Here is a 25,738-nt window from a genome sequence, read left to right as displayed (position 1 = left end):
CACCTGGCACCTTCCCTGAAAAGCCTGGTGCAACACACACGTTGGTCAGTTACTCCAGGTGCATTTTGGCATCTCTAGTTTAGCCCTCTGTGTGCACAGCCACCTGTCTTCCAGCATCATCACTGATGGCTGTTAAAAATCAGAACCGGTCTTGCTTTCGGTTTTTGCAAAAGGCTTTATTGTGTAACTCCCGCACTGTGGGCACAGCGACTTCCAGAACAAGTACAAGGTGTAGCTTTTGACTCTGCGGTGAACAGAAGGCACATTCATTGACACTCATCATAAAGCTCTTTCTATAGGTAATTCATAGATTTGACTTTTCTCCGTACTTAGAGCAAATACAAAACTATACACTAAATGCGCCAGTGAAACGAACAGCAGCACCTACCGTGAAGAGGCAGAGGAACTGAAGTTAATGTGTGGCAAGATGGTGATGGCTACATGGATCAAATAAATTTAGAAATGCCATATACAAATTTTAATACAAATATCTATAAAAATCAGAAAAGTGAACTTGCATTTCAGTTTTATAGAGAACTTTAAGGGACATTACAGTCAATACAGTTTTCTTAATTAGTATTCCAGTTGGAGACACATTAGCTTGCATCATCCCTAGAAATTATTTTACAATGCTCTCACTAGAGACCAGGCAGTCTGCTGCCTAGAAGATACCTGGAATTCAGAATTAAAAAAATAATGGCTACTTTCCAACATTAAAGTGGTCCTGTCAAGGGCATGAATGCCTTAGGAGGAATTAGAGGAACAGCGCTGAAGAAGTAAAGTGTGACAAGTATCGCAAACACGGACAGGTTTAGGATACGATGGCAGTGCGAGTTCGTTACTGGAACAGGTGTTGCAGAAGATGTCCCCACAGTTTCTGCAGTGATGCTACAAACAGAGTGAGATGAGAATAAGCACAGCTCAGTGAGCATCAGGGAGAGAAACTGGGCCTTATAAAAGCTTTCAGAGTCTGCTGACATCACCCTCCCATCGCCAGCGGGCCCAGCCCTCCCTCCTGCAGGGAGCCTGTGTGCCCTCCGCACAGGCTGGGTCCAACCCAGGGCAGGAGCCAGCAGCATCCCCTGCGATAAAGGCACCGCGCAGGGCCCGCAGCATGCGGCCCTCGGTGCCCACCGTTCCACAGGGAAGGGAGATGAACTGCAGCACAAGAGAACACAGCCCGTAACCACTCCCTACCAAGGCAAGTGCCCAAGCAGAAGAACATTTTTAGGATGGGAAATGCCACATTACTTCTCTGTGTAATTACCATGCCAGCAAGATCTGAATTGAAGTAGTGTCAGTCTTCCCTAGCAAGATACGCAACAGTGCATTTTTGTTATCTGTAATAAAAAAATAAGCCACTGAACACCACTACCTTCCTTCTTGAGATAGAGAATTCCTTTTCACATTGCTTGCAGTGTGTTGCTTCATCATCCTTCAGCCAGGTATGACCCTAGAAAATTGAAATGAAAACCTCACAAATAAAATTCATAAAACAAAATTCAAAAGGCAGTTTACCAACACTGTTGGTATTTTTCGAAAGCCATCTTTTAAAGTAGGAAAATCATGGTGAAATTTGAAGGTGTTAAATGCATATGTTTAGTCAAAATATCCAGGAGTACATGTAGAGTACCTTTAGCGCTTTGTTTACTTCTTTAATATCTTCCATCTTCAACTTTGATCTGGGGAGGGAAAAAAAATAGTAAATTCCCTCCGCATGACTTTAAATTTAGTTGTGTTCGGTTTTACCTGGCACTCCACTGCCCAGCCACTGAATCTAAACTCTAATTAGTCAGCTCCCTGTACAGCTCCGAACACTCCGTACAGCCAGGGAACCCGGTCACCTGGAGGTCTGCCCCAAAGCACGGTTCCACTGCAAGAATGAAGCATTTACTGTCGTGTTTCCTATCTCAGACAGCTTACTCATGCGAGGACCTTCCCTCGCTTTCATTTCATGTCTGTTTAGTTTCCCATACATAGTAACTGCCTCCCTAAGATTCTCAGGTTTGCTGATTTTTATAACTAGATGCATTTTAAAATTACTAACATTAGTTTGATACTCCATCCATCAGGTTATGTCACTTACAGGAGTTCAGTTCCTAGAACTTACTGGCTGAGATGAAGTCCCATTTCTTGAAGAGCTTGCTCCTGCTCCTCGCAGACCTTCTCTAACTGCTGCTTCTCATCTTGCAGTTTTCTCAGCTCCTATAAAATCGAGCACAAAATAATTTTTTGTGTGCACTGTCTGACCTGTAACCCAGATCAATCTGTCCCAACTAACCGAGCAGTTCACAAGAACAAGCTCCTTTACAAAGCTGCCTTTTTCTAAGGCTTGATTCTTAGAATTACATGGGTGAACTACCCATGGGTTCTGCATACACAACAAAATCATTTAACCACTATTTACCAGAAAGTGGAAGAAGTTTTTCAGGCTTTAAACATCCCTGAGCATAGCTAGAATGCAGCAGTCCTGTGCCCACACACGAGCGTATTAGAGAGATACTGGTGTGCAATTGTCTTCTGAACTACTAGGTACACAGGAGCAAACTCTCTCTTTGGGTTAACAAGAATGCTTGTGCTTAAAAAATAAATCACATTCAGTTGTTCTGAATGCTTAAAAACATGTTCCTATTTTATGACAACAGTTGAAAGACTTCACACAGTCACTGAAAGCCCCAAACTTGCCGTCTCCTACCTGAGCAGGGGTAGCTCACCATGGGACAGCTGATGAGCTTCCCAACCCCAGCGATCCCACTTCAGCTTCAGCTGCTGACCCTCGGGCAGGGCAGGGAGCCAGAGGTGGCTCAGGAGGCTCCTAAGCCACCGTCATTGCCTGAGCCCTGTACTAGCATTTCATGTGCAGACACCTTATGTCAGCTGGGCTTTGGAACCCCTCAGGACAGTGGTACACGAGAAATACTTCTACTCCAGAGGCAAACATCACTCTCACTCTAAGTCAGCTTTAATCCTGAACATGGAGTGTGTTTGCACTGTGCATACCTTTTTCAGTCCTTCCATTTGCTGCAATTCTGTTTTAAGCAGAGTGGTAGCATCCTTCTCTTGGTGCAGTTCTCTTTGCAAAGTTTGTCTCTGTTCCTTTTCAGATTTTAACTCCTTTTCCAGCGTTGAGCTATTTAAAAATAATTCATTCTAAGAAAATATATAGCAGAAAAATATCCTATAGCACTTAAGGATAGCAACAGTATAAGAAGAAACACTGTCCAAAAGAGGGCAAAACCTAGGAAAGGAAAGGGAAAGGTTCTGGGAAAGGAAACGGCAGGGATGTTATAGCAGGAGACAAAAAACTGTACTAGCACTTTCAGGTCACAGAAAACAAGCAGCAATGAATGGCTAGAAGTAAAAAGAAAAAAACCCAGAACCCCCCAAAAAATCCAAAACCAATCCCCACCATTACATATTTGACTACCTGTGATTAAACAGCCACATCTAAAAATTATACTGTACCCTGAAGTCTGAACAGTCCCCAAGGACACACCCCTAAACCCCTCCGAAAACCCCAATCCGTTCAGATGACAGTCACTTATGTGTTCAGCCTATGAGCATGACCACACCTGGCTCCTGATTTAGCAAAGAAGCAACTGAAAGCTCTGCTGCCAGCCAGAACAGCCAGATTTCTACTGGCACTCTATGCTCTAAATGGAGTGTTCTGAAAAAAAAACATTTCAAAATCCTCATGCTGACTGCACCATACAGAAGTGTCAGGCATCCCTAGGCCTTGCATAGATCCATCAATACTTGCTGAACCCAGCTCAGACCTACCCCTCTTTAGACTTCAGCACAAAAGGAGTAGAAGGCACTTCTTAAAGAAATGGCAGAAGGGAAGGAAAAAGTCCTGATCAGATTAAATACCATTTGCTGTCCAGTTGGGACATCTGTTGCCGACAAGTGTCAAGCCTGCCAGCAAGCTCTTGCTTCATCTTGTTGCACCTTTCTTCCGCATCCTGCCTCGCCTTTTCTGCATGCTGCAATCTACAAAGTAAGGAATACATACATTCATTGTCAATTCACATGCTCCTTACCTACACCCTCCTGTTCTGTTCTTTTAGATTTATCATACTGTTCTTTATAAAAGCTTGAATTGAAAATGCTAGTGGAGGAAAAAACCCCCAAACTTCTGAAAGCGACTGTTTCTGTAAAAAACCCTGAAAGCAAGAGTCATATCTGTTCTTACACTAAAGTCAGTATGTCTTTAAACCTAAAAAGGTTTTTTCAGATGGAAACTTTCAACAGACTTCAGTGTTGGCGATTTGAGTCTGTACTTATTACCTCTCTTCCATTTGTTTCATAGAGGACATCATCTCATTCGTTTTTCCTTCAAAAGAGGATATTGCTTCAGTTTTCTGTTGTAATGAACACTCTGCATTCTGTAGGAATAAGTGAATAGATATTCCAGGGTAATACATTTTAGTTTTCTAAAGCACAAAGTGTGTTTAATGAAAGTCTGCCACTAGATAAAGAATGTTTAGCACGTTACAGGCCATGCCTGGGCCGAACTGGAATGTACTGGAACGTACAAACAAAATGCTGATAATGACAGAGCTGACACTCCTCCACTTGTTTTGTTAAAAGCTCAGGAAAAAAAGCTTAACTGTAAGTTTTGGCCTACATGATCAGCTACAAGCCAAAAATCTTCTCCTTAGAAATGAGGTGGAAAAAAGAAATTATCAAATTAAATTGACAGGATAAGAATCTAAATTATTTGAATGTAATCACTGTACTCAGTGGGCATGGAACCAGGAAGGCACACCCCCGCCCCCGCCCCCCCCCCCCCCCCCCCCCCCCCCCCCCCCCCCGGCAATAAATACTGCTTTTGAAAGCAAAGCTGTACCTCAGCACCGGGGGTTCCCTGGCCACTGCCTTGCAAAGGCCTGGATAAAGCCTGAACAGACACTGAGAAACAGTCCATAAAAACTGAGAGAAATCCCCTCTAGATTTCTGGTACCAGGTATGGGAGGGGAAGTCGTTAAACTTTTATTTCATTAATGGAGACAAGCTCTGTGTATTTTGTGTGAATACTACTACTCCATCACTTGCTTAAACCAACACTAATACCACAACCCACCCAAACAAAACCCCCCACAAAAACATCCCCAAGCCTCTGCAACAGACATGACACGAAGGATGGAGAAAGTAAACTCTAAACCAGGGTAAGGCAAAACCAAGGAAGGGAGACAGGCCCAGAAAGCAGAACGTTTTTCATTTTGCTTCCCTAACCATCTTGCATCCGGAGACCCAGGTGTTGGGTGCAACAAAATACCTAAACAACTCCCACAACTTTTTGGTGGCTCCAGAGGCCAGCCTGACCACAGAGTTCCTCCCTTCCCAAACCAGTGGTGCCTTTCCACCAGCTATAGCACTCAGCTGACCGTGTGGGTACAGACTGCAGTAGAGAGACAAAAATAACCAGTAGTTTACTATTGGTTTCTTATTGTTGGTTTCTATGGTAAATGGTGTTAAATATGGTGCACATGAAAGACAAGACAACACAGATGGGAAGGAGAACCAAGACAGTTCTTGGCTGCTGTAATTTCTTAAAGGACTAATCATTCAGCGGTTAGAACAAAGGACTCTTGCAAACACCTTTTCCCCTGAGGGAGCTCTCCATTTGTCTCAGTGTTTGTTGCACACTATGTGGCATACTCAAAGAAACCCCCTTTCCTACCAAACATATCCAATAGCATATCAATAATGGAAGCATAATAAAAAAAATTAAACAGTTCTTCCTACAGTTTTAAAAAATACATTCTTAAGAAAATTGTTGCATCTAAGTGTTATTTCATACATCCCCGATACATGATTAACATGTAAAGACCACCACTACAGCTACTTTTTCTATTCTCCACTACGTACATACCTGAGATTTGTGAAACATCTGCAAGTTAATAGCCTTCACTTCTTCTAACTGTTGGCGAAGTGCAACTAAAGTGTCTTGTTTTTCATGAGTATCTTTTTCCAGAAGTTTCATGGCAATTTCCATCTCTGTTTTCATTCCAATTTGTAGCTCCAACTCTTTCTCTAGTTCCTTACAAAGAGATTTCCTAGTTACTGCTACGTAGTCATGTGTCAGGGATAAGCATTTTCAAAACTCAAATAACCCCACACAGAAACTATTTGTTACTCTAAGATAATACCAAACTATGATTTTACAGAAGAACTAGGTCTCAATATTTTGTAAGTAAGACAAAAATACTGTTTCAGCTCTACAGATCAGGGCAAGGGTGCAGACCAGCTGTCATGAAGTGTAGAGCTCAGCATTTAACATATGAGCCTGTCAAATGACACATTTCTCCTAGCAGTTGGAGTTGGGTTGACTTAGGTCACTAATGAGCAGTTTACTGTGCAAGTGACTGTTGTGCATATACCGTATTTTCCTCCATAAAGACAGTTGCCTCTCTTTGTGTTTTGATCTTAGTCTCTGCTGTAATAATGCTGGTAGGTTCTTAAACAGGGAAAGATCGTTTATTTTTAGCATTCCAAAAGCCCCAATTTCCAGTTCTTTACGGACACTGTTAACAACCAGCATCCAGCACCTTGCTTGCAATTCCTTTATGAATTCTGAGTAGCAGCAAAAAGTGTACAGCGTACATCTTATATTTGCAATGCTGCTTCAAAGTATGCAGAATCCCGTATCTTTCATTTCACTTCTATGGTTAAGTTTCCTTACCAGCCTAATTTTTTTTTTCTTCTTTCAACTGCTTCCAAACATCACTGTACATTTCATCAAGACCCTGGCGCGACTGCTTGTAAGTATCCAATTCTACTTTTGTATCCTCTTTTGTTACCTGCAAGAATCATCAGCAAAAAAGCCACAAAAGACCACAAAGCTATGTATTTAAAGTAGGCCTTAAGTTCTTGTATGCAACACAATACTTTTATATGCTACTTCAAGTAAAATCCTACTGTTTTACCAGTAATAAGCTGGCAAACGTTAATAAGCTGAAATTTCAAATAACATAGTAAAAATAAAAAGAAAACATGCTAACACTTTCAATGCTTTTTCCCTTAGGCAAGTATGTGTTTCAGCGTGTAGTAAAGAACAGCAAAAACTAACGCCTGTGCAGACTGTACACATAAACAGCGACCTATGCAGTAGCATGCTGAAGTGTGCTTAGCATTCCAGTTCAAAGTGCTTTTGAGAGCACCAACTACAGCTGATCAAAAGATATCATTGAATTTAAGGATCCTCATCACCATCAAATAGGTGTCCCACCTCTACACTTTTTTCACTCCGTTCACGAATTAATTCATTTTGTTGTTTCAACTGCTGCTGCTCTTCCTGAAGTGATCCAATTCGGTCAGTTGCTGCTGCAAGCTGTTTACAAAGAGAATGTATCTGTATTTAATCACTGTACAAGCATGCAACATCTGGAGGAATTCTAAAGTTAGTAGCTCAGCCTTTGCAGCAGGTGTGCTGCTCACTTCCCTTTTCGTCCCTTTCATTCTCCCCAGAAGCTGCCTGACCCTTCTGCAGCCACACTCACTGTACAGCCTAAATTAACAAGCCCACCAACATTTGTTCACTTTACTCCTCCTCCATGCCCTCATCAGTTATTTTTAAATATTAACTGTGCAAAGAAATGCATCCTTAGTGTAAAAGGCTAAAATCCTCCACAGATAATAAGATCTGTGGTATTCTTTCTGGTATGAACTAGAAGTTGTATGGCAAGGCAGGGTTGACATTCACTGGTAGAACCTTATGGCATTTTCAAGTGAAGCTATCCCCAAAAGTATTGGAAATTGGACTACATAGATACACTCTGAAATATCTATAATGTGTGTATATATATATATACGTAAAACCCCACCACCACAAAACCCCAAACCAGCAGTATCATGCATGCTGCTGGATTCTATTTCAGTTCCCAGCTAGGAAAGATTTCCTAATTGAAGGTTCTTTTTCTTTTCTTTTTCTATTTAACTCACATGACAAATAGATACACACATGTATGTGGAGAAAGAAGAGGGATAAGTCATGTTCATTATAGTGGTATGATTACTTTTGGGTACTTTGCAGCACCACTGCAAGACAAAAAACTTAAGGAAACCTGTCTACCAAATACGTGCCCCAAAGCATTTTAACAGCTAGCATAATGTAGAAGCTTTGCACAGAGCTTTCCCAATGTGCCAACTCATGCCAGTCCTACCAATCCCCCACATTTCAGCAGTTTCAACTGAAATATTTTAGGTCTAAGGTATATTCTTAGGGAGTTCTGAGGAATGAAGAATGAAGAGCTATGAGGAATGTTTAACAGACCAGACACAAACCTCTTCCTGGAGTTTTGAATTGGTCTTTTCTAAACAGTCTATTTTGTTCTGAAGATCTGCAACTGTGCAACTGCAGCAAGGAAAGAGAGATGCATAAAAACAGCAAAAGAAGTGCCAATGTTCCAACATTTATTCTTATCCTCAACCATCACCATCTTGCAATTGTTAACAATGAAATACTTTGGCGAGCTTGCAAAAAACCCAGAGGAAGGACACCTGTCCCTCTTAAGCACCGAGAGGACCGTGCATTTCCCTACAGCTGACAGCCTATCGCATTAGTTGGCAGCTGTGTTCTAGTTTGGGTTCTGCAGACTTAACACCTCTCAAGTTCAAGAGGGTAAGTGAGTGAGGCCTGCTCCTGTCACTGAGTAACCTGTTGGGGAAGAACAGAGACTCTTCCTCTAAAGAATGAATTTCCAGATGCACTTGTAATAGTTTTTTCTTGAAAAAGTAGCTCCAAAATATTTTGTTAATCACTAATAAGTCTCAAAAAAGTAAATTGTTACTACACAGACTTGTTTTCTGCATTGCATCTGCCATCAAAAGAGTAAGATTACAAAATGAAACTAAGATTTCTAAGATTTTGGGAAATAATCAGAAAAGGCATTTCAGTATCAGACAAAAGTCTACAATATTGACACCAGAGACATTCAAAGCCATACTGGAAAAGCTAAAGAGGATGAATGTTTGTATATTAGAACAGACGGAAATCCCACCTTAGATGTCGGTTCAGTTCTTCCACATAATGCTTCTGGTCAAGGACAGCTGTAATCCCTCCATCTCTAGTTGTAAAAGTGAGAATTTATTGGTTAAGAAGAAACTCCTTTATTCTAAAATGTTTGTTTGTACAAGGGTCTTCTGCACAGACATGCAAATGGAGCTGAAATCTTTTCTCCTTTTCTTACAAAAATACTTGTGCCTGAGCTAGACTGGAAGCACCAGGGAGATGAAGCAGCTGTTCAGCTGCTTCTAGATACACTGATGGCAACAGTTGCAGTCTCTTGGTTCACCTGACATTTCACCTAAAATTACTTTTTTCCCCCTCCATAACTGATCTCTCCCACCAAGACAGCTATTTAATTGAGAGCATTTCTGAAACAGTGCTTAGAAACTGTGGGTAATCTGGTAGATCATGTCTCCTCAAACCAAATAAAAACACAAGTCCAAAACTTTTGGTGCTCTTAATTTGGTCCCAGTTCAACCCACAAACTCTCAAATACCATGGGCTCAACCTCTGAAAGTTAGTGCTTCTATGTAGCTAACAAAATCTATTTCAGATTTTCTTTTTTTGGATGGTTAAAAGAGTTTGAGATCTCTAGCACTCATGAGCTCCCACAGACTGACAAGCGTGTCCTACAAAAAACATAACAATTTAGAATCACTAATTCATCATACGTACTGTTTTCCATCACTGTCCTGTGTTTCCTTAAGGTACAAGGAAAAATCGATCACTCCAACCTATAAAATATATTTAAGATATTAACACATGTTCACAGTGCAATTCTGAATAGTAGCAGACATTACTTATGATTTTTTGAAATACAAAGTTTAGAGAGACAGATAATACCTACATTCTTCCTAGCTGAAGCAAACATACAAGCTAATGTTGTCATAAAAGCATCAAAATAACCATATTCAGTGTGCTCAGTTTCCTAGTAGTTATTAGTTTTGACAGCTTTTCCATAAACTCCTACTTAAAGAGATGGATGCTTATGTGTTTTTTTTTTGTTTTGTTTTGGTTTTTTTTTATTATTCAACATGGAAAGCATGACAATCTTCAATACAGGACATTCTGGACAGAATTCTGGACCCATCTCAGTAAAGTATTTATGGATATGCTTAATTCTACTAGAATCTTTTATCTATTGATTTTATTTAAGTTTTAATCTTCACCTGGGAATCCAGGTCTTCTCCTTTCAAGCAAAGGTTTGCATCAATAACATTCAGTCCAACTAGCAGACCCACAATGACTGCTCCTTCCTCCTCCATCATCAACGCATCAGGTTCGTAAAATTCACTAGAAGAAATATTATAAGGCATCACTGCACATCAAACAATGATAACGGTACTTTCATCACTGAAATCATATAAACAGTAGTGTAGCCCTTATAAAGCTCAGCTGATCAGTCCCTTCTAACTCATGTATTGCACAAGGCAGAAGATGCAGAACTCTCACGGAAAATACTCATTCCTCTGTAAGATCACTGCAAAAACAATTAACAACTTGCTCTTCTGCAGGTTGCAAGAACAAGCTTAAAGTTAAACTGGTTAATTGATGACCTCTTACTACAGCAATGCAAGGTTTCAGTGATTCACTGAACACAACGTACACACGCCTGTAGTTACCTTAATAGATGCTTATGGTCCAAGAGTACTTTGAGATAATCTGCCAGTTTCTTTTGCATGAGTGCTAGATAAAGCCAAGCTCTTCCTCTTCCCACAGCAGTCCTAAAATGAAAAGTTACGTGTTTTGGTAAAAAAAAAAAAGCGTTTTATTAAGTAGATTTGTGCAATTCAAAATTCTCCCTTAAAAAAGGTACATGAAGGTTATTTACTAAAAAATCCAATAATAATAAAAATCCCTGGGGAAAGGAAGCATTGTCTCCAGAACACAGAAGCATTAAAGTATATCCACTGCTTTAGCAAAGGGAAAGTATATGTGAAGTCTTCCCAACTTCGAAAGACAGACATATTTTCAACTACCACCATAAACCAATCATTGTTCCATCCTACCACTAAAACTAGTCTATTTCTATCATCCTGAATTACCCAAATTAAATACTACTAGCACATGCACAAAATGCCACAAAGTCATAAAAGCAAGGGGAAGAAGAGGAAAGAAAATATCTGTGAAGATTTTACAGTTATTTTTAGCAAGGTTATAGAAGTTTCCAAATGCTGTTTTCAATCTGACAGCATTGTCTGAATCAGAAGCCCTGAATATTTTGAGATATCCTCCTTATGTCTTGGAGAAGTCAATGCCTCCTACATACCCTATTTTTTGCTTTGGGAACAAGATCTCATTAAGGAAGGTGGGAGACTACACAAATGATTCTTTCTCCCAGCAGTACAGGTGAAATGCATCATCCCCAACAATCGACTTACTTCAACTCCGGCAGATTTTTAACACTAGTTGTTACATTTGACGCTTCAGGACAAAGTTTTTCCACTAGTTCCAAAGGACCAAAAAACGATTTGTTCTGTCCAATAAAAGTCTTCTTTGCTAAAAGGAGCATATAGAGAAGTTTGTGAGGAAAAGTGACAGGCTTCCAACTCCAGAGTTACAAATTTTAGTCCATGCTTTACTTTGTCTTACTGGCTCCTAGCATGTCAGCGAAAAGGGGGCATTAAAAATACTTTTGACAGTTTAGGAGGCACAAAATACTGGGTATATGAGGCGGCAATTACACAGCTATGTCGGTAATACTAATCAGCATCGCAGGGTGGACGCAATGGGTATTAACATCAAGCAGAAGTCACAGAGGAGACACGGCCAGCCACGCCAGGGCCTCGCTTCTCCGCCCCTCCTCACGCAGGGGAGCGGGTGCCCACCTTTCAGCCCGTGCTTGAGGCAGTGCTCCAGCACCACGAAGAACTGCTGCAAGGGAGGGAAGTCGGAGTCCAGGGTCCGGCCCAGGCTCAGGGCCGACTGGATGAGGATTTTGATACTGAGCTTCATCATGTTCATGAGGTTGGCGCGCTCCTCCATGGCGTGGTACCGCGCACCTGGGGGGGATGACAGAGGTAGAGAGAGAAAAGCTGCTTTTAGACGCGCGCTCCTGCTGACCCCCTCACAGAGCGCTGCCTCCCCGCCGCGGGCTCCATCTTGTGGAGGCGAGCGCCTGAAGAGCTGGGTATGAGGCACGGCTGAGTCCCCCCGCCCCCAACACGCTGGACCCGCGGACCGAGAGCTGGCTCCGGGGGGAGCGAGGCCGCGGCGCCCCCCGCCCGGCGCCGCCTCAGCGCTGCGCGGGGGCCGTACCTGGGCGGCGGGGCCGCAGGGCAGCCCCCGCCGCGGGCCGAGGCGACCCCTCCCCGCCCGCGTTACCACGGCGACAGCGCACGCAGCGCCGCCGCCCCCCCAACTCTCGCGAGACCGAGCGTGGCGAGGGTGGGTCCCACGCTGCGCCGGGCGCCATTTTAGAACGAGCCGAGCGCCCAGCGCAGGCGCCTCCCCGCCGCCAATGCTGGGCAGGCTCGCCGCCTCCCGACCTGAGGGAGGGCGAGCACAAACAGGCGGCCGGCTACCGCTCTTCCTTCAGTCAGCAACAGGCTCTGACAGACGCTGCCAACCTCAGACCAGCGGCCGCCTAAACACCCTTACGAGCCAGCTCTGTTGCGTTAGGAGGATCCTGCTGTCGCCTGTGGATCAAACATGGTCACACTCCCTTGCAGAATAGCAGTGCAGAAGACCCGAGTCTATAAGGTAGAGCCCCTGCGTCAGTCACATGCAAGCTTGTTAACACTAACACCCTGCAAAAGTCTCTTTCGCTACTAATTTTCATTATTACCTTCCTTTCTGTGCACGTATGTTAATCTACGATTAAAACCAAGCAAACTTCTATCCATATCAGGAGAGTGAAAACAGGCGGTCATTCTAATCAAGTTGATCTTAATGCAAAGCACACAAAGTCTGATCTTCTCCGTAGGCTATTGTATCCATGACTATAGTCAACGTAGCAGATGCCTCAAAACTGCATATAATGTCTTGAGATGAGACTGAGGATTAAAATGGCTGTAATATTTTGAATTTATATGCCAATATTGTTAGGTTACACATCAGGAACAAGAAAACACTGGCTGCACAAACAGAATCAGTGACTTTGAGTATTGGGATGTTTCAGTAGCAATGCTAACTTTTTTTGATGGTTTCCTGAATTTGAATTTTTAATTTATTGGGACTACTTTACTTGTAAGCCTTGCTCAAGCTACACAGTGTATTATCCACAAGCCTTAGAAAAAGACCACAAAAAAATCCTAACAAAAAACCTTGCGAATGCAGTGTTCTTCACAAACAGAAACGTAAACTCAAGTGTCTTCATAAGGTGTGTATTAAGCTAGTTACTTGAACAGTATTTTTTAGACTGTTGAGAATTTACAGTCAAGTACATCTTTTGCAAAACTGTGTACAAGTTGGTACATGCAAAATAGGCAGGTATTAGATATATTAGCCAAGCCTCAAAGATTGGGGTTACCTAAGTGCAGATGATCAGACATTATGCTGCAGTCTTTAAGAATGCAGTCACACAATCTCACATCTCATTCAATTCAACAGATTTTTTTTTTTTTAACATCTTTTTGAAGCCCTATGCCTTGTTAGCACACTTCAAGTCAGAAAACACTGAAGCATGAAGAAAAGCTAACTTAATTTTTTGGTCTTTAAGACTGCAAGTCTTGATTTGTATTCTTTAGATTTGTAGCTCCTGGCCTTCTCTGCAAGGCAGGACATAGTTTCTTCAATGGCAGACACCATTTTTATGATGCGTCTTTCTATACGTCCAAATATACGCATAGTGTGCAGCACTGTTTACATGTGATCAACAGATCTGAAATAGCAGGTAGAGGTTATAAAATCTCTGGAAAAAGATGGCAGCAGGGAACAAGGTGTTAGTTTTCCACACCTGCAGGCCTCAGCTTATTTCTTAAAAATACCTTTTTAAAATTGAATTTATACAGCTTGGTCAAAGGTAACAAATGAATAGGTAGAATAGGCAAAATAGTTGATTTTGTGTCTGTTCACATTTCACATCTAAGTCATGAACAGATTTTTCTTAGGCAATTTTCTATAAAACTCATCAACGTATTATCTGAATACTTGAACAATTTAAGAAGATAGTGTTATATTCCCTTACTTTACAGATAAGAAGCTGAAAGATTGTGGTAAAAATTCCATTGAGTGTGGGAGCTCCATTTCAGCCAAAATAATGTTTTATTCTCCACCCCTTGCTAAATACTGTATGTTGTTTTGAATTACATCTATTCACAGCATTGTTCCAAATGCAACTGAAGAAAATAGGGTATTCTGCCCTTTGTCAGGTTAGATCCCAGGTGCTCAAGATGAGCATCCAGGAAACAAATCTGTGAGAAGCTTGGTGTGAGACTTAAAGATGCAGGGAAAAACAAAAATCTCATTTTTTTTCAGGTCAGAACTTATCTTAAACTCTCACTATGCAACGTTGAGGAATTTTCACAAAAAAAAAAAAAGTTCATCAGCAGTAGCTTATTACACCATGCAGTCACAATTCATCCCCACAGAATTCCAGTTTAAATACTTAATATTAAAAACAAAAAGGTCAGCACCGGTTAGCAAATGAGCTGTGTTGCTCCAGAACCACTCAGTGCTAGTTCCAGACTCTGAAGTTCAAGACTCCAGGCCCAATTCCTTCTACATTTGGATGTTTTTGTTTCCATGTTACAAATCTCACTGAGATTTAATTTCAATATTAACTCAACTAAAGCCCTTTTGATTCGGTTCTAGGAGACCTGTTCCACAAATCTGTATGGTTTCTATATCTATGAATACAATGTTTAATAAAGCAAGCTGTGGTTAAACAGAAGGCATTTTTAGCATTCTTAAAAAGTAATTTATAACAAATCTGTATCTTAGTTCACTTGTCCACTTTCTGGCACAAAAGCTATACAAGAAGTATAGTATAGTTCCTTCCCTGAACCAGGGCCCTAGGAAGGATAACAATTTGGTTATATCACATACGAGTGTAGTCAGGCTGCTGCTGAGGTGAACTTTAAGGAAGAGGGAGAAAAGGAATCAAGTAAAAGCCTACTGCATAAAACTAAAGTAAATTTCCCTAATTATATTAAGAGTTTAGGATTCTTCTGATTATAGTAATTTTTTTTTAAGTTCTGCATCCGTGTTGTTTTTTAATTTTGCTTAAATAAAACCCTGCAGCATTAGATTTTAAAAAATAAAGTCAAAGTATTAACCACACATCACTGACACTGATCAACAGCACTTACGGGAGCAAACTTATTTGCGCACCATAAAAGCAAGTTTACTAAATAAGCATAACCATACTTGTTTTTGCTGTGCTGTCATTGCTGACTGGTTTGGATATGAATCCTACCAAAGATGCAGACTTCAGAGCGCTGCCATAGCTCAGCGCCAAGTTTTCGGAGGCTTTCTTGGCCAGCGACAAGATCGGAGCGGACCACCTCGCTTCCTCCGTTTTCTCTTTTTCCTCGTTTTTCAATTCAGTCGCGTTAGGAATCTGTTTTTTGTCGATAATCTCGAAGTCTTCTTTTATTTCCGCGGCAGATGCGGTGCGCCTCTCCCCTTCGGCCATCTTTACCGTGTCATATGACACCAGTCATGAGCAATGGAGCCAGCCGGCCGCCCCCCGCCCCCGCCCCCGCCGCCGGCAGGTTGCAGGGCAGGTACCCGGGAGCCGGCCGAACGGTTTTAAAGCTGCTGCTTGCATAAGCAGGGTTGTAAGGCAAGCCCTTCCAGAACTGAGCACTTTTGATGTTCTGAGTTAAAGACTCGGGGGAGGGGGGGATTGAAGACGAAGGAAGAATTTACTTTTAAACAAGTTACAAAAGTAACAAAAATACACTTGACAGGATATGATTGCTCTCAGTATTCCCAAACATTCTTTTCAATTAGAAAATTTGTAGTATCTTTTGATAACCCAGATTTGTGCAGTTAAGTTGTGACAACTTAAAGAGATCTTTATTAGTCCGCCTACAATTCAATTCATTGTAGCTTGATTAGAATGGTGGATTGGTATGACAGGTTCACCGTTGTGAAAAGTGATGCTTGCTTGCATCACTGACATTAAAAAATAACTGTAGTCAGTAAGGCTACTTCATTACTGTATTTGGGCTGTGTTTAGTAGAAGAGATCTATCATGAAGGAGAACTGAAATCACCCTGGTACAAAAGTTCGATCGTACTGGGTATCTCAAATATTGATGTAGCCTACTAGTACGTTACTATTACCTGTTTTTACATCCAGCAACTGTATGTGCTTGAGATATATCACTCATTTAGCCATGAGATAGTAGGTGCTGCATGCTACCTTTCTTTGCTACACCAAGTTTAGGTTTTGTGTTTTTTTTTTTTTTTTTTAAGAAATGTGAGAAGGGGTTAGGAGACTTGAAGATCAATTTCAGTAGTCTTGCAGCAAAATAAATCTTCAGGTCTGTATCTTATTTGTTCTCCTACTATAAGCTACTTTAAGATTTATTCAGTCTTCTTGGCTTCTCAGACACTCAAACTTTAACAACTTTTGTTCCACAAAGCACAGGGAAGCTCTTATATTTTTGTTGAGAATTCAGAGATCAGCAGCCTCTTATTCACCCACAATTCATAAGAGCTAAGTATAGGCTTTAAGCTACTTCTGTTGAATAGAGATAAGTTTTACTCCATCTTGTGGACTCCAGCAGTATTTGGTTGTGTTTATAAGGAAGTAGTATTTAATAGCTTTGTAGGTTGCTATCTTGCAGTTGACTATATGAATATACCTCTGTGACTTGAGAAAGACTTGACATTGATTTTCTGTCTTTTACTATCCACCCAGTATTAAAGTCAGGGCAATACTGGCTAGAGAAGCAAAACACAATTCTAAGCATTGCTATATCTTTTCTTTTCAATACATCTGAAGACTAGGGCATAAAAGTTTTGTGACAGAAAATCAGAGCAATCCAAGACTCCTGTTTACCTCTCAGTATGGTGCTCCCATAAGATAATGATGCATCAGACTCCCTTTCACAGCCTTATGATTAGCTACTTTGTAAAAATGTGAAGTGAAACTACCACATAGACTGTGATCATCTTTTCTTATGCTGCTGTGACAGAAACATTTGATCATTTTTTCAGCTGTCTACTGAGATCAAATAGGAAATTTTATACTGTACATAAGAAATTTGCTAAAATTTTTGTGACACAGCCATGCAATTTAATTGTGCTTCACATATTACTGTTTGGTCAAAATGACTTAAATGTTATGAAGTCAGCCACTGATGCATTAAATGCCCCCTTCCCTCACACTTCCTACTTTAAAGCAAGAAAGAAGTCTTGTAACATTGTAAGTGAGCCCTAACTTAAAGATGTTTGGTTTGTTTACAAAGTACAATTTCCTGAGGAGTCATTTGGGGCAGCCAAGGAAGATGCAGTTCATAGGGTATATAGCTTTAAGCACACTAAAAAAAAAAAAAAAAAAAAAAAAAGGGAAAAAAGTGGTGTTACTTTGGTTTTGATTCACAGATTTATCAAGGAGGGATACCATTCACTTCTAGCTTTGAGACTGGGCTTATTTTTATTTCTGTCTACTGCAGATAATAATATTTCACCACTGTAGACTCTTTAAAGACCACTAGTCCAGCTCTCGCTACTCATGTGAAGATGAACAGTGTTTTCTTTTGAAAGCCCATTATGTGGCTTGACTGGGTCTGCCAGAGTCCATAAACATCAATTCTGTGTAATCACAAAAATACTTAAAATTGCTAGGGCTCACTGAAAAGTTAGTCAGGGAATGAAGTGACTCATTCACTACTATTTTTGCCTTTCCTAACCATAGAAATCAATAAGGTGCTTCTAAATTATGGAGCTGCCTGAGCTAAGTGAAATTCAGTTCCTTTTCCATGCAGATCTTGCATGGCCTTGTTTGGTTTTACTGTGTCCCCCCTCTTCTTAACAGAGAGGGAAAACAACAACAACAACAACTCACATTTGAAATATTTAAATAATGGTGAATTCAAAGTACAGAAAAAGATTATTCTGAAGGATTCCATTTTAATCAGGAAACTGTACATTTAAGACAAAAGTCTGGCTAGCCAGAATGGAAGATAGTTAATTTTAAAATAGAAGAAGCTATATTATTTGAAAAGAATATATATTATATACATATTTTATTGAAAGGAATGTTAATTTTCATGCAGTAATACTTAGCAAGACAGTTTATGTAGTTAATGGCTCTTTATCTCAGATTTATTGTTTTTGAGGTAATGTTTTAAGAAACTTTGTTTGCCATTTAACATTTCAAGTGAGTCACACACTTTAAATATTTTAAATCAGCAAAAATGCCACTGTATGCTAAAGGCTGAACACTTGAATTCCTGTAACAGCTTCTCTCAGCAAAACATAGATTAAGTTGCAAATGAGCTAGTCAAATTTTTGACCTTTAAAAAGCTAGTAATAATAAATACCAAGTGTAGCTATAGTTGGAATAACATAAAAAACCCTCACACCCTGGCACGTTGTGTGTTTAGCAGCATATTACAGAAAATTCACTGAGCAATACAAATCACAGTATTTAACGAGAAGAATTCAGTCATTGCTGAGTAAAGCTGGATCTACCAAGATCTGAGCAACCACTTTGTGTTAGCATGGTGCCAATAGGTATACATGTATGTAGTGCAACTATCAAAAGTAATCTTCCAGGATTAAAGCAGCATCAAATACAAGTAAAAGTTTCCTTGCTTGCATTGGACTATTCTCTCCCTTCCCATTCCTTAAACCACTGAATCATTCTTCCCCTTGGGCACTGGGGTAAGTGAATGCTATTGGAGGAAAAACAGGAAATGGTAACATTTTCCTCTAGGAAGTCATAAAAAAACCAGCCCCAAACCAACATTTAAAAAAATTACACAGCTGTAAATAAACTCCCCTATTATAACAGTGATTCAGTTATTAGAGGCAACAGTCTTAGCTGTTGTTCTACCTCTAGTGCAGCTAATCAGCTAACATCCTTTCCAATCACTTCTAATTAGAGTGATATTTTTTAAAAAAGATTATTTCCAGTTGTGTCATCACACCTGTATTGAGTCAAAGCAATTGTTACTTTTTATTTAAAAACTACAACTTTATGCTACCTGATTCCAATGTACCAGCTAGTGCTATCCTTTAAAAGAATCCTCATTACTACTGAAAGAATCAGCTGTTTGATTTCAAAGGTCATTAGAGTCACCGAGAAGAAATGGAAATAGCATTAAGGGGAAATGTGTGCTATTGTAGTAAATAAAGGAAAAGCTATAGCAGGGTATTGAAGAGAAACTTGCGTTCAGATATTAGCATGGAATCAAAAGAACAGCAACAGAGCTGAGTATATATTTAAATCAGCTGGTTAAGACCAAATATTCACCAGATATATATCGCATGACAGTCTGAAGAAAAGTGTAGTATTTGCATTGTTTTACTCTGAACTGCTTTTTTGGGGAGGGAGCAAGCTTTTGATAGCAATATAATGGACTGGAATGTGCAATATCAGAAAGCAGGTAAAAACAATAAACCAATTTTCCTTTTTATTATTGAACGTTATTTGTTGTACTGTAAAAAGAGAGGCAGCAAGCAGAACTTCCCACTAGGTGATGCTATGCTACTACTTTATCCATGGAGCTGCGCCCAGCATACAGCGGGGACGCACGGAGCAAGTACCGTGTTGTGAAGCTACTTGGGGGAAAAAACAAATAGCTCACAAGGTGTCACCTTCCCAGCAGGGGCTGTAAATACCATATTTTTGTGCCAGCCTTAAAAATCATGTAGATTTTAGAGACCATCTTTAAATGGTCTTCTGTTGGAAACAGAACTGAGCAACAACACAACGCCTCTGTAAAAACTTTCTTGGAACAAAGTTTTTAAAATAGGAAAAGAAACAAGCTAAGATGGTTACCTGAGCAACCCCTGAAGGTGTAGTGCTCTGTAATGTAAGCTGTGCTAACTGAGGCCATTTGGAGAAAACATAGTTGCCTAACTAGCTTTTATTGGAGGTTCAACTTGTCACTGTTGAGTATGTGTCCAGGAATATTCTCTAACGTAATTCTGGCTGTTAATGAATTCAGGGTCACGTACCAGTTATAGTTTCATGTGGGATTATGAAATGATTAGTATTTTACATAAGATTTCGGTCTGTTAAAATTTGTTACATAACATTCCAAACACTTAACAAGAATTGGGATGCTTGGATAAATGGTATAATTTGGTCTAGAATAATCAGAAATCAGAACAAATCTGTTTGAATAGTGTAATTTATAGACTTCATAACCTGTATGGTTTTGGGTTACATTTCCCACATCTTATCTGTTGTTGTTTTTTGGTTTTTCTTTTTTTTTCTTGGCTCTTACTAGCTTGGCTTTTTTTTTACTATCGCTTGCAGATAATTTTGTTTCAAGTATAATTTTGAAGGTTTTAGAAAAATGGTGTAAATTGACTCAGCTGAGGGGCTTAGGGTCAAAGGAATTATAAACATGATTACAGGCTGAATCCTACTAAGATATGAATGCAGTATCCTTGAAATGTGCTGACATTTTTGCTACTTAATGCGGTTTCCAACTAAGACACATGAGAATACTTACATGTGACTTAATTAGCTGAAGAAATGGGCTCATATTATATTACTGTAACAGAAATGTTGCAAATTGCAGAAGAAAACATTGTTAGATATTATATGATAAGTCAATGAAATACATTATATAGTTTGCAGACAAGTCTAGAAAAACACCTTTATGCTACACAAAAATATTGTTAGTTATTTTAGTTGTATATTTTAAAATAAAATATTGGAAGTTCATTAAAAAAATTAATCTATTATACATGAAGGCTGAAAGAAATTCAGACTTCTACTTAAAAGAGAATTCCACCCACCTCCAATAACATGGGATGATTTGCTATGTCACAGCTACAAAAAATCATGATACAATCACTTTATCTGTGGTGAGCAGTGCCCAGTATTTTTCTGTCTTTCTCTTCCTGTCCAATTGCAGATGCAAGTTTTGTTGCTCTAGACTACACATTTTCTGAAAAGCTTTGTGAATTTGCAAGTTCACTGTATGCAACAGAAATTATGCAAAATTATTTTAGAATTACTAGACAATGGTATTCTAAGAATGGCAGAGTTGTAGAAGAGTTCAAATTTTTGCAAAGTACTGCACATATCAGATAACTGAGTGTTTTGCTGCTCCAGTCAAAAAGGAAAAATGAGAAATTAGGCAAAGGATATTAAGCTTCCTACAACATATTTAAGTGGTAGGTTTCTTCTTCAATAGGAATACTAAAATAATCTTGTTTCCATTTAAGATACTAAAGAACATTTAGGTGCTTGCACACAATTCTGGTGACACTGCAGCTGTGCACCTGAAGGCAGATTGTGGCACAAACTGGTTAAGTCTTCTCCACAAGTAACTGAGGTCTTTTAACTGAGCTGCATCTGTGAAATGCAGTAAACCGTTAAAAAAGATTACAACAGGTACTGTGAAAAATGCAATTCCTGGCTTTTTGGTTGCCTTTGATTGTCTCTGTTTTCTGGTTTGTGAATGCCACTGCATACTAATTAGTAAGATCTCTAGAGAGCCTCAACCAAAAGTGAAGTAAAAAAAATGTTTAGCTAGATTTTTGTTTTGTTTTTAATAGAAACAATATCTTGTCTCTCCCCTCTCTTTCCTCAAAGGTTTTATACTTGCAGCGCTGTAACTGATAGTTGGTTTGCCACATTTAAGGGTAACTCCCAGAACCTTTGATTCAATAGGAATTCTTAGGGGGGGGAGGGAAAATATGAACTAGGTGTTTTACAGATGTGCAAAAGCACCTTAATTACTCACAGAAAAAAAGGGAAACCTAAGCTTTTGGATAATGCAAGTGTATAGCTTAATTAGCTTTAGTGTTTCACTGTTATCAGTTCCCCTCACATTACAAGTTCAGCTAATTTCTTTTAAGGCCTTTCCATGCTTCAAGATTAAGATGGAAACTTGAGTTGGCAGGTTAGATGTTAACAGTGAGATTGCTTAGCAATCTCTCACCAACAAACCTTTAGAAGTATCTTTGCTACTCTGTTCAAGGGAATCAATCATATGTAAGCATCTCATCTTTGGAAACAGAACTGAAAAACATAGGGCACTAGTGACTCCAGTGGCTTAAACTAATCTAAACTGGGCCACTAGAGTGCTGCTCTTCTCCTTTTCCTCCAGCTGTGTGTTCCCATTTCCTTACAACAGAACTGCTCCCTATCTGACCTCTTTATAAACCAATCAAAGGTAAAAAATGACAGGAAATTAAGGCTGTAGCTCTCTAGCAGCCTAAGGCAATCTAACTGCTCTCTGCCTTGTTGCTATCTCTTGCCTCTGGCCAAACCCTTTCCCTGACTCCCTTGGTTATTGGGTTGCTGAGCCATTTCAGTGCACTGAGTTGGCAGAAAACTAATACAACGAAAGTGAATAGTTTTTCTGCTAATTTAATGCACTGAAACAGCTCATATTTTCCAAATTGTGTGTTTGAAAAATTGCTTGCTATATGGATGTTGTGTTCAACCCCCAGTTTTCTGTCTGCCCTGAGTTCTTCGCAGGGACTCCACATGGCAGATTAGTAAAACAGATGACAGACTTACTACTGAAGAGCTTTACCTTAAACATCCTTCTCATCTTTTGTCAGTCATAGGGGCTCCTGGCATCATACCAGCAGTAAATGCATAGGAAAAAAAAGACCAGAATTAGAAAGAGGTAAATGCCAAGAGCTTCCAGTAACCAATGGATTAGGGACTTCATGATTAGGAGTTGCTCTGAAGTAGCCATATTTAGATAAGGAGAATGAAAAGAAAACATGTTCTGAATGTAGACTGAAAGCTTGTATGCCCAAAAGAAAACTCTCCCCAGAAGCCTTCAAATGATTCTTTCAAATTTGTTCTATTTAGAGCCTCAATTTATGCTGTTCCTGACATATTTTGAACCTTGAATGCTGGCGGTATTGTCATATGGGCATATGTAACTTCCTTCCTTAAAACCTGAGAAACAGAGCAACCAAGGAAGCACTGCAAATTTTTCAGCTAGAAAAATAATTAGAAGGGTCTAATAATGCCAAATATATTTAGTGTGCTACAGGTGGCGTTTAGCAGAAGCGCAGACCATGGCAGATTTCTGTTGACACCTCACCTCATGTAATACAGATCTCTTTAAACTATCTCACGTGATCAAGATAGTTCCTTTTTATACAGAAGACCTCCTTCTCAGGGGTGAGCTTTAAAAGCACACAAAGATGAAAGTTACAGAATTTATCAAATGGTGCAAAAGCCGTAATTTATAATAGCTAGGGTGGCAATAAAGAAGCACAATAATGGCTTCAATGAAATGAAGTGGAGAACATTAATCTTTTTAGGTGAAACTTGTTTAAAATTTTGAGCTGTGTGAAAGGAAGAGATTTCTAATTGAATTGCCACTTTGTGCAAGTGGGGAGACAAAGACACCTCCGGTAGATGGCTGTGTTTTGTTAACAGAGAGTAGTAATTGGCATCCAGCTGTTAAGATACAGTGTCTTGCCATCTTTTCTTTTCCTCTTTATTCTATTAATTCCAGAAGATTTTCCACATTGCTCTGACTGCTGCTTGGAAATACAGTATTAGTAACTGTAGCAAAATTTTCTAGACCTGTATTTGAATAATATCCCTCTTAAAAACCAAAAGAAAACCCCCAAACTCTCATCTGAAAATGACCCTACTGACTGAAGCACAGAAGAAAAATGTGAGGCCCTAAAATAGTAATAAATGCTGAAGTTAAACAGTTTTGTTGTTTTTCCAATAAACATAAACAAAATGTTTATTTTTAAAGTATAATAAGAACAATAAAAAATCCTGCCATTCTCTGCCAATTACCATTTCAAGCTGTGATCTTGTCAGATTTCATAAGCTCCAAACTCAAGTACTGCCAGGATATGTTGGTATTGATCTCCCTTGAGTCAATGCTTTATAATGGTTTAGGGCATAAGGCCACCCAAGGTGCTAACTTTCACGTAATACTGAGGCCCTACTTGGGTCTTTAACCATTTCAGGGTTGCCGTATGCAGTCTGTAAATGAGAGAAAAAATCTCTTTTGTTTCACAGTATTGTATTGGTGTGTTACCATTGCTGTCTCGGAACTCTTACAAAAGGATGGCATTTCAGGTGCATCTCCGTAAGTTCCAAATATGATGGTTCTTGCCAATCAGGCATCCATTCCCAGGATGAGCAAATTTCAGTTTACTATTAATGTTTTCTTTGTTTCTGAAAAATCCACAAGTAGTTTCATGTAAAAGAGAAAATCAATATGCTGCTGAAAAAGATGAGTAAATGGGATATAAAGGCAGTCACAGCTGGCTGCATTATAGTTGTAAATTGAAAAGTCATTAAAGAGTTGCATGGTGTCAAAAAATAGTTGGTTTTGCTTTTTGGAGAAAATATGTTTATATGTAAGACAAATACTACTTGATTATAAAGCTTCACAGTTTGATTAAAAAACTTTGAAGTTCAATACTAAGTCATACTGCATTTTATTCATAAGGAGAAGCCTTATGGCTAAGACACTGGAGAGGGACTTAGAAGATCTTTGTTCTATTCCCAAATCTATGGTAGTTTATTTATGTCCTAACACTTACGTTGTTCATGATTCAGAAGTTTGCCTTTCTTTCTACAAAATAGTCACTATCTTCCTTCATTTTGTCCACTTAGACTGCAGGCTGTTTGGAATGGGAACTTCCTACTGTGTTACTAAATGCATTTATCATTCCTGGCACAATCAGAGCTAATGTGGTTTGAGTAAGTAAATATATATTAATGCTATTGTTTTAACAAAGAGATATTGTAAAGTACTGCGGTAGAACTGGAGTGCTTGCAGTTAAGGTTACTTTTATGTCTGGTCATAGAGAAAATGTTTCACAGTGAAAGCTATAAATTTTCATTAACAAAACCAACTAAATTTGCCACAGGCTTCTAACTTCAGCTCACAACGTGTCTTTGAAAATAAAGTATCTTAATTATTTGTTATTTGTAGAAGCTGAGCTGCAAAATCCGTATGTGCTTAAGAAATGATACAGGTATGATGGATCCCAAAATAAAGAGGAAGGAAAGGAAAGACAGCAAAGTTTTGACTGGATATGAGAGAGGATTTTGAACATATTTCAACTTTTTGATAAGTAAATTGTAGAGGACTAGGACTGTATGATAATAGAGGAAAGTTTTAAACTTTTTTCCTTATATGAGTGACTTACGTTTTTTTACCATTGTGCCTGTGTTTTGTAAAACCCAATTTAAGAAAAAACAGTTTGATTCCTAATATAGGCATTGCCACGATTTTAGCATAAAAATAACTTTTTTTTCAAGCTAGTCTCCAGTTAGTGCAGATACAAAAAAATAATGGATCTAGGGACCTAGGTGGCAAGTTAACTATTTATAAAAATAATCTCTGATCTAGATCTCTCTTCATTTGACTATGACACTCTGTAGAGCTTCCTAATTAGCCAACTTTTTAATTTTGATTTTAGATCAGAATTAGAACAGTGACCTCTTTGATTTCTGATTTTACTTTTTATGTAAAGTTTCACTTCTAGAGCAGCTCTGAGACCCACTGAGCACAAAGTCCAAAGGAAGATACTTGCCTTGTGGCTAAAGTGTCTCTGAAATTTATTAAAACCAGTCTTGTGATAGGGTGGAGGTAGTGCCTAGATCTGAAATTGGAGCCTCAGAATACTCTGTTCTCAGTTC

General features: G+C 39.4%; 2 protein-coding genes across 2 annotated transcripts in view; one reads left to right on the top strand and one right to left on the bottom strand.

The window, feature by feature from the left end:
• Positions 1 to 155: 155 nt before the first annotated feature.
• On the bottom strand, positions 156 to 15,600 carry RUFY1 (RUN and FYVE domain containing 1). The gene is given in 19 exon segments (XM_040602876.1): positions 156 to 888; positions 1,376 to 1,453; positions 1,634 to 1,682; positions 2,111 to 2,205; positions 3,001 to 3,130; positions 3,871 to 3,990; positions 4,288 to 4,385; positions 5,876 to 6,043; positions 6,686 to 6,700; positions 6,702 to 6,803; positions 7,232 to 7,333; positions 8,287 to 8,356; positions 9,003 to 9,068; positions 9,686 to 9,744; positions 10,180 to 10,303; positions 10,633 to 10,734; positions 11,392 to 11,509; positions 11,839 to 12,012; positions 15,320 to 15,600. Coding segments are annotated over 19 exon segments (2,082 nt in total). The 5' UTR covers positions 15,588 to 15,600; the 3' UTR covers positions 156 to 744.
• Positions 12,422 to 25,738, top strand: part of ADAMTS2 (ADAM metallopeptidase with thrombospondin type 1 motif 2) — a 261,540-nt gene continuing 248,223 nt past the window's right edge. Inside the window, exon 1 of the mRNA XM_040602875.1 lies at positions 12,422 to 12,712. Within this exon, the coding sequence (XP_040458809.1) occupies positions 12,662 to 12,712 (51 nt within the window). The 5' untranslated portion in view covers positions 12,422 to 12,661. The remainder of the gene's footprint in view (positions 12,713 to 25,738) is intronic.

Source organism: Falco naumanni, chromosome 8 (assembly GCF_017639655.2).
Source record: "Falco naumanni isolate bFalNau1 chromosome 8, bFalNau1.pat, whole genome shotgun sequence".
Taxonomy (NCBI): domain Eukaryota; kingdom Metazoa; phylum Chordata; class Aves; order Falconiformes; family Falconidae; genus Falco; species Falco naumanni.
This window is presented reverse-complemented; position numbering and strand designations above follow the sequence as displayed.